General features: G+C 46.5%; 1 protein-coding gene across 1 annotated transcript in view; it reads left to right on the top strand.

Annotated features, from left to right (window-relative positions):
* The window catches only part of EFR3B (EFR3 homolog B), a 114,682-nt gene that overhangs the window by 58,722 nt on the left and 37,211 nt on the right, over positions 1-18,749 (top strand). Inside the window, exon 4 of the mRNA XM_023230109.1 lies at positions 7,330-7,480. Coding sequence (XP_023085877.1) covers positions 7,330-7,480 — 151 coding nt within the window. The remainder of the gene's footprint in view (positions 1-7,329; positions 7,481-18,749) is intronic.

The raw sequence follows: 18,749 nt of genomic DNA, 5'->3' as shown, positions 1-18,749 counted from the left end.
TTTTTGAGATGGAGTCTCACTCTGTCGCCCAGGCTGGAGTGCATTGGTGTGATCTTGGCTCACTGCAACCTCTGCCTCCTGGGTTCAAGCGATTCTCCTGCCTCAGCCTCCTGAATAGCTGGGAGTACAGGTGCGTGCCACCATGCCCGGCTAATTTTTGTGTTTTTAGTAGAGACGGTGTTTCACCATGTTGGTTAGGCTGGTCTCAAACTCCTGACCTCGTGATCCACCTGCTTCAGCCTCCCAAAGTGCTGGGATTACAGATGCGAGCCACCACACCTGGCCTCCACGGAGTCTTTTATAGCCATCCTCTACTTTCATCGACTCTAGCCTTTCTTCTGGTCTAGGCTCTTCTCTTTTCGTTCAGATGATGGCAGTAGCCTTGGACATAGTCTCCCTGCTCCCCATCCTGCTCTTGTCCTTCAACACACAGACCCCAAGCTGTACTTTCCTATGTATAATCTTCAACACACAGACCCCAAGCTGTACTTTCCTAGCTCTTTGAGAAAAAAATCCAGCATCCTCAGCTTGACTTCTGGGGTCTTCCACAACCTGCCTGTAACCCAGCCAAGCCCACCACCCCCACCACACCTGCTGTAGACTCACTCCATATGGACTGGCTGACCAGGGGGCTGGCTCTGTGGGTCTTTCTGGTGCTCTCCCTCACTTTGATCTCTTTGATGGGCCTCCCCCTGCAGCTGTCCATCAGCCCCACTGCCATCCAAGGCCCCTTCCTCCTGGCAGGAGAAGACAGAGCCAGTCTTGAACTACAGTGAAATGTGCATGGTGCTGATGGGGTGGAGAAGTCTAGAAAGCACAGGCCTCACCAGCGAATCTTAAATCAAGCCACCCTTGGTGTAAAAAGCAGGATCCAAATCAATATGTTTCTGTAATCATTTTATATAATAAAACGAGGTTACATCCTGAATAAGAGCAAATCTACCGTGCATGCTGATTATATTAAGGGCCTTGACATATTGTAAATTATACTCAAGCAAGTAAAAATGACTTTATCCTAGGTTGAACCAAAAACTAATAGGCTAGCTCTAACATTAAACACTTAATACTAATTTCACCAGCTCTCTCTTCAGTGATGGTTCTCTCAGTAAAAAATGTCCTAGAGCCAGCAGAGCCACTTAGAATCATTCTGCTGCCCTTACAACTGCAATTCAAATTTAGTACCATTCTGTTAAAATAGCCATTGTGGCCTCTAAGTATTTAAACCCTGAAGGCCTCACTGAGGGCTTTGTTCATAAACATTTGGAGAAGAAAAATCTGTTAGATTTGATCTCTTATTCTGTCTCTCTTTGCCCTCCCCGTCTTTTTGTACCCAATGCCACATACATCATCATTATCTTCCTCATCACTGATGGCAGCTTTGGAAGAGGAAAATATGCTCATGCAGACAGGGTGAGAGGCTGTGTCTTCCTGCCGTGATGCAGGTGTCTGTATTTGGCGTTTGACCATACGGACATGAACCTTGGATGCTGGACCCAGGGGCAGAACCACCCTCATCTGCCCCACTGCCTCCCCACATTGTCACCCCATTTCAGTTGTGTGTGGACTCTGGCTCACAGGTGTTTAGCATAGGGATGGTGGTGGCAGCCAAATGTGAGCAGAGAGAGGATGAGATGTGAATTTCAAGGCATTGTTCATGGGCTTGCAGTATGATGGGCAGTGATGTGCAGAGCAGCGAAAACCGAGCAGTCCTTCTATTTTCCCTTCTCTTTACATTTCCCTTCCAGTTCAACTCCAATGTGAGCACGTCCCCTAGAAACTAAGGGAGAGCAGGGGAGGGAACAGCAGTGCTGGGTAAGACTCGCTCAGTCGACAGTGACCCCTGAGCGTTGACGGATACAGAATGCCATATAAGACACCGTCAGGATCCCCAGTGCCTGGAGCTCTCACCCAGCCAGGACCAAGCCCTGGTGGATGGAGATGGCCACGCCAGAGGGTTGGGCTTCTCTAATCTGAGGACCCTGGCCCTGGAGCTGACCCAGAGGCACTCCTAAGAGATACACATTCACCAGAAGGACCCTGAACTTGGTTGGAGGATGGCTGACCTTGAGATAGGGATACCGCAGACCCTTACTAGATGAGGAGGGTCATCCCTCCCTTCCTTAGCTGAGGTCAGCCCTATCTCCCTACTTCTGGACTCCTAAAACCCAGAAGGTTCTGTCTAGGAGTGGGCTGACTAAATGCACTCAAACCGCCTGGAACAAGAGGTTCTTTGTCCAGGCCACTGCTCTCGAGCAATTCTTGCGCAATGCCTGGCCCTACTAAAGCTGCCTCCCTCATCCTGCCTGCTAACCCTAATCCCTGACCCTGGATCTGCCTTTCCTCTCCAACTAACCCTGGTTCCCAGACTTTACTCCCCACTCCTCCTTTCTTAGGCCAGTTCAGATTCTCAGACCTGTTATGACTTTGGACCCCTTCAAGGACACCCACCCCAGATCAGATCTCTGCTGGTAGTAACCTTCTGACCTGGGGATCCCAGGTTCTGTTCCTTTTGAGTGTGTAACAGATTAGACACACTCAAGAAGGTTACAATAAAATAGCACAAACATGGAGAGCGTTGGACTCGGGGCTTCCAAGGTCCCATTGACTTCGAATTATCTAAGATGCTTTGAAAAGCTCAAGTTCATAATTATAAATATTCCATCCTTACTATTGGATCAGAGATGAGGAACAAAGGAGCATGTGTTCAGAGAACTGGGCCTTGTACTTCTTTACTTTTCAGTTTCACTTCTACCATAATTTTCGCCTTCTACCAAAATGGAAAATTTTCCACTTTCCACTCTTGGTAAGTAGCCAATTTATTTTTTTATTTTTTTATTTTTTTTCATAGCAGATGGTTTTTCCATATCAGGAATTTCTGGAATTTTTTGCAGGAAGAGGAAAAGCAGTAATCTAAGCTCTGAGGTTCGCGAGGCCTTGAGTTTCTTCTCTTGCCCAACCCCACCCCTTCCTTTACATCATTTAAACACCGTAATAATGGTGAAATGCCGCAGATCCCTTCATACAGAAGGATGCCGGGATGATTCGTAAGGGAAGAGAATCCCAAGCTGACTGCCCTCATTTCTTACCCACCATGCTTGGCTGCCTGAAGGTGTCCAGGTCTCTCTGCAGGGAAAGCCTGTCTCCTTTGGAAGGGCTCCAGCCCAGTCTGCTTCCCCAACCCTGCAGAATTCAGTCTCTACACAGTGGACCTGAAACATACTGGGACTGGGTCTGCAAGGCACGGCAGGTTTCCTGGATGGTGATTGTGATGGCCTCTGAAGTGCGAGGCTGCAGAGCCAGGAATGGCTGTCCCGGGAGCAAGGAGGAATGGTAGGCGTGGCTTCTGCTCACCAGAGGAGCTCAAAGAGCCAAGACTGCTTTTGTATTTGAAAAACACTCTGTGGATAGAGCATGCCTTGATCCATTTGTGAGTGGACCCAGATAACTATTCAATAATACTTTAATTTAATATCATTAAAGAATCATTTAATAATAGTTGGCTCAGCTATTCTAGATAAAAGAAATAAACATTTTGTAAAAGTGGAAAAGAACATTTCAGCATTTAAAGGCTGTTTGATTTTCTGGTTGCTTGGTGTAGAAGTTAGCTCAAGGGTACGTAAGAAGTAGCTGATGTCTTTTTAAAAATTTAAAAGTCATGACTGCTGTTAATTTATTTTTTTTTATGTTTGGATTTGCAAATCTAGCTTAAGTATGAGGCAGTCTGACTGCAATATCTGAAACTGGGTAGCTGTCCCAGGAGGTATTGTGGAGCCTTGTGTTGTAGCCTTGAAAGACCTCCTGAAATTGTCCTATTGTCATCCTCCCTATGCTTTTTGTTCACCCAAATTTTGTTAAAAAATAAAAATAAAAAAGACAAAGACTAGCTAATCAAGAATTTTTAAATAGGCCAGGTGTGGTGGTTCACACCTGTAATCCCAGCACTTTGGGAGGCCGAGGCAGGAGGATCATCTGAGGTCAGGAGTTCAAGACCAGCCTGGCCAACATGGTGAAACCCCATCTCTACAAAAAAATACAAAAAATTAGCCAGGTGTGGTGGTGGGCACCTGTAATCCCAGCTACCTAGGAGGCTAAGGCAGGAGAATCGCTTTAACCCGGGAGGCAGAGGTTTCAGTGAGCCGAGATTGCGCCATTGCACTGCAGCCTAAGCAACAAGAGCAAAACTCTGTCTCAAAAAAAAAGAAATTTTTTGTTTTTAAGTATCTGCCTAACATTCAATGATGGATATGATTTGGGTCAAGACACAAAGAAGAACGAATCTTTTAATTCATCCTTTATTACATTTACAGCATGTGAACCTGACTTTAGAGTTTCAGGCACCTTTAACATTTTAAAGTCCTGTGGTGGCAGCTTTGCTGCGATCTTGCAAGAGAGGCCTTTTGCTACTTCATTTTGACTTAGGGAACATCAATCTGATTCCTGGGCACCCCAAGTAGGCTTTACAGTTTTCTGCTTACTTTACCTCCCCTGTATTTTCTTTGTATCAGGAGGTACTTTTCTATTCCACATGATTTGACATTACAAGTAGAAGGATCACCATCCTGTAATGAGCACATGAGCCCAAATTCTGAGTTCATGAAGCCTTGCAATGGTCTCCCATTTAGCAGGATAGGAAACATTTCTAGCTCTTGCTTCCCTTTCCAATGAGGCCAGTTGCTTGGTTTGCTTTGGATTGCTCAGAATTCACCTTTATTTGTGCCATCAGGTTTCTAAAGCACTCCCAAACCTGATTATTAGGTGCCTGTGCTATTTAGAGTATAAAGAAACTCAAAACAGTGGCTCCAGCAATATGGAAGTGCTTTTCCTCTCTCTCACATCAGTCTGGAGTGGGCCAGTGGGCTCTGCTCCATGAGGTCATTCAGAGATCTTCAACACATGGCTTTCCTCTCTGGGTCTCCAGTTGTTTCCACTTCCCAGCTGGTAGGAAGAGGGATAGAGAGAGGACATAGAGGGCATTCGTGTCTTATAATCAACAGATGCTGATATTGTTCACATCACTTTCTCTTAATTAATTAATTAATTTGTTTGTTTATTTTTGAGACAGGATCTCACCCTGTTGCCCAGGCTGGAGTGCAGTGGCTCAATCATGGCTCACTGCAGCCTTGACCTCTCAGGCTCAAGTGATTCTCCCACTTCAGCCTTTGAGTAGCTGGGATTACAGGCATCCACCACCACGCCTGGCTAATTTTTGTATTTATCATAAAGAAGGGGTCTCGCCATGTTGCCCAGGCTCTCTTGAACCCCTGGCTCAAGCAATCTACCCACCTCAGCTTCCCAAAGTGTTGGAATTCCAGGTGTGAGCCACCATGCCCTGGCCACTTCCCCTCATTTTAATGGCAGTGTTTTAGTCATGTGGTCTCACCTCACAGCAAGAGAGACTGGGAAATGGAGTCCCAAGTGAACAGCCACCTGCACAGCTAAAATTCTGAATTTCTAGGGAAAGGCAAGGGGACATATTTTAGGGGAGACATCTAGCATTCTGCCTAGGAAATTTAACTCCAAAACTGTAAAGGTTTTAACCAGAATAATTTCTGAAAGATTTACAGCAGCTTCCTTGTTAGAAGTTCAGAACAAAACAAAACAAAACAAAAACAAAAACAAAAAACAAAACCTCTCTTTCTTTAGAATGCAAAAGCTTTCTAAGTGAAGGATGTATGTTTTATGATGTAGACATTACTAGTTATGTCACACTCTTGGAACAAATATGGAGTTTGTGCTTAGAGGTGCCCTTCTCCTTCTCATTAGGAATTTGATTCTTGGCATTTTTCTTGGGATTTATGAGAAGCATTGAAGAAGACGACTAAGATAATTGGGGGTTATCCTGTGAAGGCTAGTTTGGGAGAACTTGAGTATATTTAGCACAGAGGAGAGAACAGCAAGAATAACAAATGAGATTGTTATTTTCAGGGGTTGAGGAGCTGGAGGTAGGAGATGGCATGTCCCTCTTTTTTGCTTCTTCTGAGAGTAGAATTGTGAATAGAGAATAGAGGATATTAGGCTTTAGGTTGACATTTTATTTCGTTACATTAGTCCATTCTCAGGCTAGTATGACGAAATACCCAAGACTGGGTAATTTATAAAGAGGTTTAATTGACACACACAGTTCTGCAGGGCTGGGGAGGCCTCAGGAAACTTACAACCATGGCAGAAGTCACCTCTTCACATGGCGGCAGGGGAGAGAATGAGAGCCAAGCAAAGAGGAAGCCCCTTATAAAACCATCAGATCTCATGAGAACACACTCACTATCACAAGAACAGTATGGGGAAAACTGCCCCCATGATTCAATTCTCTCCACTTGGTGCCCCCCTCAACATGTGGGGATTATTACAATTCAAGGTGAGATTCGGGTGGGAACGTGGAGCCAAACCACACTAGTTGTCAGTCATCTAGTGAGAGGACTTGGCTCTTTGCCATTGGATGTTGTGTATTCCTGGTTTCTGAGGTTGTTCACTCAGTCTTTAGACTTCAGAGGAATTGTTTAAGTAGTTTAAAGACTTAGTTCACATAGGGAACATTCCTCTTGAGAAAAAAATTTATTCTGTGTCCATTTTGTCTGTCTGATTCCCTAGGGAGGGAGTATCATCCAAACATCGTAATGCTGCTAACCATATTGCTTGCATAGTACTTTATCATGGAATTTCTGAGGTTTCCAAACACAACACCTGCAAATTTTCTATTCCATAAAGCTGGTCCTCAGGCCTGTCTTAGATTCTTCATAAAGATCTTGACTTCCTCCCCATTCGAGCCATCTCTCTCCATCCTTGGAAACCTCATAGGACATCATGCATGATTTTCTTGTAGGATTTATTTTCCCTTTAAAGGAATATCTGTGTATTTATCTCAGCTCGTTAAGTTGAAGGACTGCCTTCTTCATCCTTACACCCCTTGCACTGTCTAGGACAGAGCCTTTCTACAGCGGGCACTCAATAAACACTTCTTGACTTGGATTGGATAATTCCCCGACCTCACAGAGTTTAGACTTAGAGTTTGCTATTGTGAGCATCAATCTTGCTCTTTGTGTTGACTCATGAAATGCTCTATCTCATCCATCCTCCTGTTCTTAATCTGTAAAATGAGGGGCTGGATGAGTTGGTCCCTAGGCTTCCTTCCAGCACTGATTCATTCTGACTCAGTTCTGGATTGGAGCAGACACTTGTTGGAAAGGCTATCCAGACGTTGGCAGCCTGTGGGGGAGCCTCATAACCCAGATGCTGCATTGCCCAGGTCATTGCACTGACACCTTTCATGCCCCGGTCGGGCCATGGGGTGGCAGGGCCACAGCCGGTGACGGCGTGTGCTGCCCTTCCCAGGTACGTGTGCATTGCCATGGAGGCTTTGGACCAGCTGCTCATGGCCTGCCACTGCCAGAGCATCAACCTCTTCGTGGAGAGCTTCCTCAAGATGGTGGCCAAGCTGCTGGAGTCGGAGAAGCCCAACCTGCAGATCCTCGGCACCAACTCGGTAAGGAGCGACCCAGGGGGCTCCAGGTCTCCCAGCCGCATCCTGGGGATTGGCAGGGGAGAGGGAGACCTTGGGGTCGTCACTGTCATGTTCTGTTTCTATTTGGTTCCCAAACCTAAGTGTGACACACTGCTTGTTTTAGGGTCTCCCTTTGTGTGAACAAAGGGCCCTTTCATTTTTTAATTTAAACATGTATATAATTTATATAGATATATAATAAAATAATTTTTAAAAATAAAATTCACCACTTTCAAGCATGCTATTTTAAACCCTGTGGTGGCCGGGCGCAGTGGCTCACACCTGTAATACCAGCACTTTGGGAGGCCAAGGCAGGTGGATCACCTGAGGTAAGGAGTTTGAGACCAGCCTGGCCAACATGGCAAAGCCCCCATCTCTACTAAAAATACAAAAAAAAGAAAAAAAGAAAAAAAATTAGCTGGGTGTCATGGTGCATACCTGTAATCCGATCCCAGCTACTTGGGAAGTTGAGGCAGGAAAATCACTTGAACCCAGGAAGCAGAGACTGCAGTGAGTCGAGATCGCGCCACTGCCCTCTAACCTGGGCAACAGAGACTCCATCTCAAAAAACAAACAAACAACAACAACAACAACAAAAACGTGGTTTTAGTGTATTCACAAACTTGTGCAACCATTAACACCATCTAATGTGTTTAGCGCTAGATTGATGATCTCCAAACTTTTTACTAATAGAATTTTTTCCCCTGGAATAATTTTAAGTGGGACTCCAAATAGATATAAAAATCGATGGAAACAGAGGCTTTCTTTGGAGGGCAGGAAGAGCCCAGGGCCCTCACCACTCAGCACTCTATGGGGGCATGTCTTGAAAGCTATCCAGGTTATGCCTCTTTCAAAGATAGAGCAAAGTGATGTCCCCAGGACAAAGGTACCAGATCAGTGGAAAGACCACGGGGAAGCAGGACACAGGGCTTCTGGCTTAGTTTTGCCCTTTCCTCGCTGTGAAGCGTCGAGCAGGTTACCTTTTATAGGCCTCAGTCTTTTCATCAGTACCATGAGCAGGTTCAGCTTGGTCTCTGTTAGTCCTCCAAGCTAATGCTGGTCTCAGTGGAAGTGGCTGCGGTCATGGGAGAGTATGATTTTGTTAGAGAAGAGCTATCAGATATGTCAGAAACTCTCTGCTTCATGTGTGCATTTAAACATACTCCCACACCCTGGTTGTCTTTAATATCTTGCCATCTTTCCCATTCCTTCCCCTTCAGGTCATACTTTAAGCTCCAGGTCTTCATGCAGCTTAGATATGACTATTTTACAGATCGTAAGTGAAGCCTTTATCTATCTGCAGATATCACAAAAGTTTAAGGTTTGCCCCTTAGCCTCCCAACCTGAATTTATATTTTTTTATTTTATTTTATTTTTTTAGATGGAGCCTCTTTAGCCAGGCGAGGTGGTGGGCACCTGTAGTCCTAGCTACTTGGGAGACTAAGGCAGGAGAATGGCATAAACCCGGGAGGCGGAGCTTGCAGTTAGCTGAAATCCAGCCACTACACTCCAGCCTGGGCGACGGAGCGAGACTCCGTCTCAAAAAAAAAAAAAAAAAAAAAGACTGAGCCTCTTTCTGTCACCCAGGCTGGAGTGCAGTGGCACGGTCTTGGCTCACTATAACCTCCGCCTCCTGGGTTCAAGTGATTCTTTTGCTTCAGCCTCCTGAGTAGCTGGGATTACAGGCATGCGCCACCACACCTGGCTAATACTTGTGTTTTTACAATAGACAGGGTTTTGCCATGTTGTCCAGGCTGGTCTCAAACTCCTGGGCTCAAGTGATTCACCCACCTCAGCCTCCCAAAGTGCTGGGATTACAGGCGTGAGCCACCGCACTCTGCCCCCAATTTGAATTATTATGGCATGGGTCAGAGCTGCTTTCCTGTTCTACATAAGTTGATTTAACCAGAAGAGAGTCTTCCAACTTTCCTTCCAAGGACCAAGAGTAGCAACCTATACAGATTCCCTTCTCTTTCCTCTCCCTGGGAGTCAGCTGCCTTCGACACATTACACATATTATAGCTGAGGGGAAAGTCCTTTGTTAAGTTGTCCTGGCAACAGCTTCAGATACTGTTTTGGTTGTCCTGTTTAAGATAACTCCAGAGAACATCTGAATGGAAAATGAACCAGCCACCATGCATCTGTGGGGGCCACTGGAAGCAGGTGGCCGCCAGCTCTAGCTTCCTCCACAGGAAATCCTAGCCCAGGGTAGGTGTTTTGTCAGCTACGGCCTGGAAAATTCAGTGTACTGCAAATTCCCCATCGCAGTGAATCATCACATCAGCCAGAGCAGGTTGACTAATGATTGCTGTACTGCAGACAATGATGATGATATAAGGACAAGCTATTGTCAGTGAGTTAAGTCAAATATTTGCAGTAGCTCCAGAGTGCAGCTTGGAAGGCAGCCTTTTCTCTTGCTGTCCCTGTCTGATGCTCTTTCCAGCTCTCTGAGCCCAGACCTTTTTGAACCTTCCTGAGAAGAGTGTCCTTTTGCTCCTCATCATTTTAGACCTGCCAGCATGCTAGTGTGTGACATTATCTTAGAGTCTAGCCCAGGAGTTCCAAACAGGTCTTCACAGGGATTCAGGGCTTTGTGGGGGGAAAGGGGGACTGAGGGAAGGAGGAATAGAGTCTCTAGGCCCTTTACTGCTACTTCATCCAGTAGCCACCTCTGAGGGTTTTTTTGTTTGTTTGTGTTTTGTTTTATTGAGGCAGAGCCTCGCTCTGTCACCCAGGCTGGAGTGCACTGGCGTGACCTCGGCTCACTGCAACCTCTACCTCCGAGGTTCAAGTGATTCTCCTACTTCAGCCTCTCCAGTAGCTAGGATTAGCTGGCCACATGCCCAGCTAATTTTCTTTTTCTTTTCTGAGATGGAGTCTCGCTCTGTTGCCCAGGCTGGAATGCAGTGGCACGATCTCGGCTCACTGCAACCTCTGCCTCCTGGACTCAAGTGACTCTCCTGCCAAAGCCTCCTAAGTAGCTGGAGCTACAGGCACCAGCTACCATGCCCAACTAATTTTTAGTAGAGATAGGGTTTCACTATGTTGGCCAGGCTGGTCTCAAACTCCTGATGTCAAGTGATCCGCCCGCCTCAGCCTCCCAAAGTGCTGGGATTACAGGCGTGAGCTACAGCGTCTGGCTCCAGTTAATGTTTATATTTTTGGTAGAGACAGGGTTTCGCTGTGTTGGCCAGGCTCGTCTCAAACTCCTGACCTCAAGTGATCCACCTGCCTTGGCCTCCCAAAGTGCTGAGACTACAGGTGTGAGCCACCACGCCCAGACCGTTTCATTGTTTGTATGGAAGTTTGCAGCATTTTATTTGGACAAAAGGTTTTGCTGCCAGGAAATCAAAAGAAAGGGAAGGAGAGAAAGAAGGAGAAAAGGAAAAGAAAGCAAAACGAATCAAGCTCATCTAACCCCTCATTTTGCTGGATTTCTCAGTGTAGAGATGGGATCCCAAGAAGTGAGATGGTTTGTCTGTGCTCACACAGCTAGAGCGCTGGCTTTAGACAGTGATTCTTTTGGCCCCTGTGCATCTATTAATATTCTCCCTAGAATCTGAGGGGTGTCAAGGTCAAAAGCCCCTCACTGGACCCTAGATTCCAAAGCGTGGCACCCAGCCTCTGTGCAGATGCCCCCCATGGCCAGACTTAGTCTATCACAAGGCAGCCCCTGGCCTTGTGGGTGAGAAGCCAAGAAAAAGGCTTAACCTGGGCCCACTCTTCCTCCCTGTAGCTTTTCCCTCAGACCTGGTTTTGCTCCCTGAATTGGCATAGCACAAATCTCCCCTCTGTAGAGTGTCTCTTCAGAAACCATATGCCCTTCAAGGTCCCCAACTCGGACCAATCAGCTTTAGAAACCTACCGATTCCCAGGGGTCAACCAGACCTGCATCTCTGGAGAGGAGACCTGGGAGTCTGTATATTTTTGCTTCCCATATGATGCCATTTAGGTCTGGGAACCACTGACCCATTCTAGTCTTAAGCCTGTGTAGGATTCCTTCCCTCCTTTCCTTCTTTTATTCTTTCTTCTCTCCCTCTCCGTGTCCCTCCCTTGCTTCCCTCATCCCAGGTAGGTATTCATACAGCTTGTGCTTGATCACCCCAAGGATGAAGTAGTCCAGAGACTTGTCACAAAATCCAAATTTGCTAATACCACTCCTGTACATTACATGCAGTAAAGTACAATTTAAAAAATGTAAGTGATGCTTTTTTTTTTTTTTTTTTTTGAGACAGGGTCTCCCTCTGTTGTCCAGTCTGGAGTGCAGTGGTGTGATCCTGGCTCGCTACAACCTCCGCCTCCTGGGTTCAAGCGATTCTCCTGCCTCAGCCTCCCGAGTAGCTGGGATTACAGGCACCTGCCACCATGCCCAGCTAATTTTTGTATTTTTAGTAGAGACGGAGTTTCACCATGTTGGCCAGGCTCTTCTCAAACTCCTGACCTCAAGTGATCCACCTGCCTCTGCCTCCCAAAGTGCTGGGGTTACAGGTGTGAGCCACCGTGCCCAGCGAAAATTTAAATGATGCTTTCCAGCCCTTAGTGAGAATACCTGGGCTTTGGATCATGATGAGGGACTGGAAAAGCCAGGAGAAGGTGGGGAGGCAGGGCCTGCTAAGCTCCTTACTCACTGGGGATTCACTTCTGCACACTTGCCTCATTGCATGATGGGTGCAGATGCATGTCTTAGGGACAGTGTCAATCACCACAGGTCCTGACTTTTTAAGGGCACTTACTAATGATAAACTAAAAATATTAAATCTGATGATGCCGAGATCCTCTACATAAACAATCTAATATATTAGCCTAGTGTATACGAATGGTAAAATATTATGAAGATTCATAGATTGAAAGTTTATACTTTCACTTCTATCTCACACCACACACAAAAATTAACTCAAAATAGATCAAAGCCTTAAATGTAAGAGCTAAAACTATAAGACTCTTAGAAGAAACTATGGGGATAAGTCTTTAGGTCTTGGACTTGGCAATGGATTCTTAGATATGATATCAAAAGCAAAAGCAACTATAGAAACAACATAGATAAATTGGACTTCATCAAAATTTAAAACTTTGGACACAGTGGCTTACACTTATAATCCCAACTCTTTGGGAGGCCGAGGTGGGTGGATCACTTGAGGTCAAGAGTTCCAGACCAGCCTGGCCAACATTATGAAACCCCATCTCTACTAAAAATACAAAATTCAGCTGAGGTGTGGTGGTGCATGCCTATAATCCCGGCTACTTGGGAGGCTGAGGTGAGAGAATTGCTTGAACCCAGGAGGCAAAGGTTGCAGTGAGCCAAGATCACTCCACTGCACTCCAGCCTGGATGACAAAGTGAGACTTTGTGTCAAAAAAAAGAAAGTAAAACTTATATGCACCAAAGGACACAATCAAGACAGTAAAAAGATAACCCACGGAATGGGAGAAAATATTTACCAATCATATATTTAATAAGGGTTCAATAACCAGAATATACAAATAATTATTAAGACTTAACAACAACAACAAAAATTAAAAACAGACAACTTTCATAGACATTTTCCCCAAAAAGTTATACAAATGGCAAGAAGCACATGAAAAGATGCTTAACATCACTAATCATTAAGGAAATACAAGTCAAAACTGCAACAAGACACCACTTCACACCCACTAAGATGGCGATTAAAAACACAGTCCCACACACAAAAGATGGCAAATGTTGGCGAGGATGTGTGGAAACCGGAACCCTTATGCATTGCTGGTGGACATGTAAAATGGTGCAACACCTATGGAAAATAGTTCAGTGCTTCCTCAAAAAGTTAAACATATGGAATTATATGGCCCAGCAATTCTGCCAGATATATACCCAAAATAGTTAACAACAGGTTCTCAAACAAATAGTTGTACACAATTGTTCATAGCAACACTATTCACAAGAGCTGAAAGGTAGATACAACCAAAAGGTCACATATTTATCATCCCACTTATATGAGATAAACAATTAGGTAAATCCGTAGAGACAGGAAGTAGATGTGCGTTTGCCAGGTGAAGGGGGAGAGAGGAATGGAGAGGGACTGCTGAGTGGATATAGGATTTCCTTTTGGGGTGAGGAAAATGTTTTGGTTGCAAAACATTGTGAATGACTTAAATGCCGCTGAATTGGGTGCTTCAAAATGGCTAATTTTATGATATGTGAATTTTACCTCAATTTTTAAAATGTTGGACTCTGAGTAACCCAGAGTCAATGGCACACAGGCATTTATGCTTTTACTGTGCCACAACCTCAAACCAAGCCCACTCGGAGGCTGGTGCAAAGCGAGTCACCCAGCAGGTGATGGGGAGGGCAGCTCCCCTGCAGCAGGCCAGGATTATGGGGATCCTGGAGACGTCCCTCCTTGTGACTCAGGCTGTGCAGCACCCTGTTCCCCCTACCCTAATGCCCCCACCTCAGAAAACCACACAGCCTGTGGGTTGGGGCCTCTACACATATGTGCATTAGGAGTTTACTGGGCTTTCAAGCAGCCTCCTCTCACGTCCTCCAAGTGGTCCTTACAAACCTTCCATTTCCCCCTAAACTCCCCTCCCAAATCAGCTTCTTCAGTCTCAAGATGCCTTTGCCTTCTTCTCCCACTCAGGAAACGGGGGCTGTCCCAGGGCGCTTTTTCCACTTCCTGTGCCCATCTTCTTCCTCTCCAAAGGGTTCCCAGCCCCTCCAGAGCCTCCCTGGATCCACTCTTTCTGCCCCCTCCCCATCTCCACTCTTTGCCTTGCTTTGATTCCTTCCCTCAATCTAAACACAAGTTCAAGTCTCTTGCAGCGTAGTAATAAATTAAATTAATAAACAAGAGAAAAACAAAAAAAATTACATTCTCCTGCATAACTACAAAATGCCATTAGCTTGCCTGACAAAATCAACCGTCATTCCTTGGTCTTATTTTAATATGTCGTCCAAATCCAGATTTCCCTAATTGTCCCCCGTTGTCTACATTGCTATCCTTTTTCAAATCAGAACTTAGTAAAGACTATTTCTTTGTTTTCTACGTCCCTTACCTCTCTTAGCAGCTTCCCAACCTCTCTCTGCCCCTCTTTTATTCGTGACATTGACGTTTTGGAGGGCAGGTCAGTTGCTTTGTAGAATGCTCCCCATTCTGGATTTGTCCGGTTCTTTGCTGTGGTGTCACTTATCTGACTCTCCTGTCTCTTGTATTTCCTGCAAACTGGAATTAGATCTGAAGGTTTGATTGGATGCAGGTAACTACTTTTGGCTATAATACTTCATGGGGGTTTTGGGTTGCTATACCGGGTATCACAGCAGGAGGCACAAATGTCTGTGTCCCACCTTTGCAGATGCCCAGTGTGATCCCGGTCTAGGGTGTGGAAGCCACCCCTCTCCACTGTAAAATTACATTTTTATCTTTGCAGTTAGAATCTGTGGAAACCATGAAAATAACCCACTCCCCACCCACCTTGCCCCTCATGTTTTTATCTTTTGGTGGCATTTCTCCCTGGGGTTGCACCCATTTCTCCCTGGGGATCGCGCCCATTTCTCCCTGGGGTCGCGCCCATTTCTCCCTGGGGATCGTGCCCCTTTCTCCCTGGGGATTGCGCCCATTTCTCCCTGGGATCGCGCCCGTTTCTCCCTAGGATCGTGCCCGTTTCTCCCTGGAGATCGCGCCCATTCCTCCCTGGGATCGCGCCCATTCCTCCCTGGAGATCGCGCCCATTTCTCCTTTGGATCGTGCCCATTCCTCCCTGGGGATCTCACCCTTCTTCACACTCCCTGGGCTGCTTCAGGCCTGTCACTGCAACTCTTCCCACTGGACTTGCCCTGCTTAGTTTCTGTGGTAGGCTGAATGATGCCCCCACCCCACCTTTGCCTATGTCCTAATCCCTGGAACCTGTGAATGCCACCTTATATGACAAAAGGGACTTCGCAGATGTGATCAATTTGAGAATCTTGAGCTGGGGGAGATTATCCTGGATAATCCAGGTATGCCTGATGTAATCTCAAGGGTCGTTATAAGAGGGACACAGGAGGATCAGCGTTAGACAGAAGGGGACGTGATGATGGAAGTGGAGGGACAGAGACAAAGAGATCTGAAGATGCCCTGCTGCTGGCTTTGAAGATGGAGAAGGGGGCACAAGCCAAAGGATGTAGGTGGCTTCTGGAAGCTGGAAAGCCTGAGAAAATGGATGCTCCCTGGAGCCCCCAGAAGGAATGCAGCCATGCAGACCTACTGTAGACTTCTGAGCTCCAGAACTCAGATAATAAGTGTGTGCTATTTTAAGTCACTAAATAGTGGTAACTTGTTACAGCAGCCACAGGAAGCCAAGACAGTGTTCTTCAAATAATTCTCTTTTTCCTCATCCCCCGAGTGTCTGTGGTCTCCAAGGCTCTGTGCTCTACCCTCTTCTCACTGGATATACTGCCCCTGGACAATTTCATCAACTCTTGTGGTTTTAACTGTCATCTGTGGACTAGATATGCCCCAATCTTCAGCACTTTGGTTCAAAAATCAGCACTGCTGGAGACCAGCAGGCCGGAAGTGGGTTCTGTGAAGTCAGGTGAGGTCAGAACTGCAAGGCCAGTGGAATGGCCCAAGGCATGGGCTCAGCCCCAGCTAGGGACAGGCTCTGAGAGCAGAGGCAGCCAGCTGGTGCTCCCCGAGGTCTGTGTTTCCTGAGTGCAGGCCTTGGAGTCCAGCATATGGGGCTACCCAGGGCCAGCAGGGATGGTGTCCTGGGGCCAGCAAGGACTAGACTTTCCCAGGAATCCTTAAAACCATAGCCAGTTTTGCAAAGAGTCTTGAAGGAGGGACTGTGTAATGTGGATGGACAGGAGAGTATGTCAGAGATCTGGGGAGTTACTATGCCTTGGCTGGTAGTCAGGAGGTTGGCAGGACATGATCAAGTTAAGATGGGATAGACTGTGCCTCTGGCTACAGTGAAAACTGTCCCAGGGAATTGCTATAAACAAGGGCAGTGGGGAGAAAGGGACAGGCAATGGTAAACTCAAAACCATGTGGCTGGCAAGATTTGCTTTCCAACTAGGACTTGTCTTAAATTTGGGCAATGTTTTTTGGTGCTGATTTTTCTACCCAGGTTAAGTCTAGTGAGGCAAAGAAGCAGTTCTCCTTTCTCTTTGTGTAGGTAAATGCAGCAAAAAGGCCTTCAGTCCTTGAGCTGTGAGAGAGTTGGGTTTTATGTATGCCCCGTATTTTTAACTCTAGTTCTGTCACTGACAGCAGGAAGTTGGTTGGTTCAGAAGGCCCACCTATAGAAGAGGGAATGGCTATCTTCTGTTTGGAGAGACTTGGCCTGTGATAAGACCAGGGGAGAGCTATTCCTGCAAGGCCAGTCTTTGGAGCTTTCGCTCTCTATTGACCCTTAGTAACCCTCAGTTTTCACACCATTTTGCCTCCTGGCTGCCTATACCACAGGGTGGGTGATCACTCCAGCAAGCTTGGTGCCCTTTGTTGTATATAAAGAGCTGAAACTTTGATCTTGAAAGGGTGGCCCTAGCAGTGCCCCTGGCCTTTGAAATGTCACATGTTCGAAATCTTCAGTTTGTTGCTCTGGCGACTTTCCTCATCGTTGCTATATCTTAAAACAAACAAACAAACAAAAAACCATGATCTTTCATGACCTCATGTATTAGAACTCACATTTTAATAAAAGTCATCTGTAAAGTATGAATTCACAATTGTAGGGGTGAAACATTTAGGAAGTTCTTGCTGTATTATGCATTTAAAGAAATAGTGACCAGTCACACAGGTAAACGGGCCCAGTGGAAACTCATGGAGTATTGATGACAGGCCAAAAATGCCCCGGGGGAGAAAATGAGGAGGCAGTGCGTAACTGTGACAGGTGAGGCAGGTAGAGTTCTGGTCAAACCAAGCCTACAAGGCAGGTGCTTGGGTTACCCCTACTTGATAGGGAACTGAGGCACAGGGAGCTTCAAGTAAGCTGGGACAAGTAAGCTTGTCCCAGATCACCCTACTAATAATTAGGATTCAAATACGTGGTCTGGCTCCAAACCCCTTCTTGTAGTCATAACACTACACTGCCTGTTTAAGAGGGAAAAGGCCTTACTCACTCTAAAACCTGAGAGTCCCAACCTCATCTCAGCCAGACACTGGCACATTCTGAGGTGGACTTCTGCAATAGGTGTGGTCCTTTGACCAGGGTCCCCAGGAAAAACCCCATCAGACCCTCTGAATCACTGTCACCAAAATTTCCGTCTTGGCCCCCTCATGTCAACCCCTGGAAGATTCAGGAGCCACATAGGGTGGGCTTTCTAGGAGCTGCCCCTACAGGGACCCATGACCAGCGCTCCCTGACCAGGTGACCTAGCTGGGCTGCTGGGACTGTGCTTTCATACTTCCAGCCTCAGGGAAGGGAAGCGCCTCCCCACAAGCTATCACACCAAGGGATCCTAAGGAGGCTCAAGATCCTGGTACCAAAAAGGTGCTTTTTTTCTCAGATAGCCCCTGTTGCACACACCTTATCCATGGGCGATCAGGGACTGGCATTAAGTGCAGTCTCACTAGAATATCTAACAGAGCAAGAGTCCTGGCAGCCCGAGGGAATGGAATGGTCAACAGCCCGAGACTCAAGGCTACAGCCTCCTAGGCAGTCCTGGGCCCCGGAGGGCAAACTGTGCTCCAGAGATGGAGCCGTGCTACCCTTGGTTCAAGCCCAAACCACCCCAGATCTCCCCTTCAAAGGAAGTGGCTGTCCATCCATCCAGCCTTGACGGACCTCCATGACCAAGAACATACTTCCCTAGCTTTTCTCAAGGTTCTGCGAGAGCTTTCTTCCCCCACCCTGCCTCAGAACATTGCTATAGCTGTGGGACGAGTTTACCCTGGGCCAAGTACATGTGACCTGTAGACCCCATGCCCTAGAATAGGGGGAGCGGGCACTTAAGGATGCAGATACCTGGCCGGGCGCAGTGGCTCACGCCTGTAATCCCAGCACTTTGGGAAGCCAAGGTGGGTGGATCACTTGAGCCCAGGAATATGAGACCAACCTGGGCAACACTGAAACCCCATCTGTACAAAATAAAAAATTAGCCAGGCATTGTGGCACACGCCTGTAGTTCCAGCTACTTGGGAGGCAGAGGTGGGAGAATTTCCTGAGCCCAGAAAGTCAAGCCTGCAGTGAGCCGTGATCACGCCTCTGCACTCCAGCCTGGGCAGCAGGAGTGAGATACTGTCTCAAAAATAAATAAATAAATAAATAAATAAATAAATAAATAAATAAATAAA

Source organism: Piliocolobus tephrosceles, chromosome 15 (assembly GCF_002776525.5).
Source record: "Piliocolobus tephrosceles isolate RC106 chromosome 15, ASM277652v3, whole genome shotgun sequence".
NCBI lineage: Eukaryota > Metazoa > Chordata > Mammalia > Primates > Cercopithecidae > Piliocolobus > Piliocolobus tephrosceles.
This window is presented reverse-complemented; position numbering and strand designations above follow the sequence as displayed.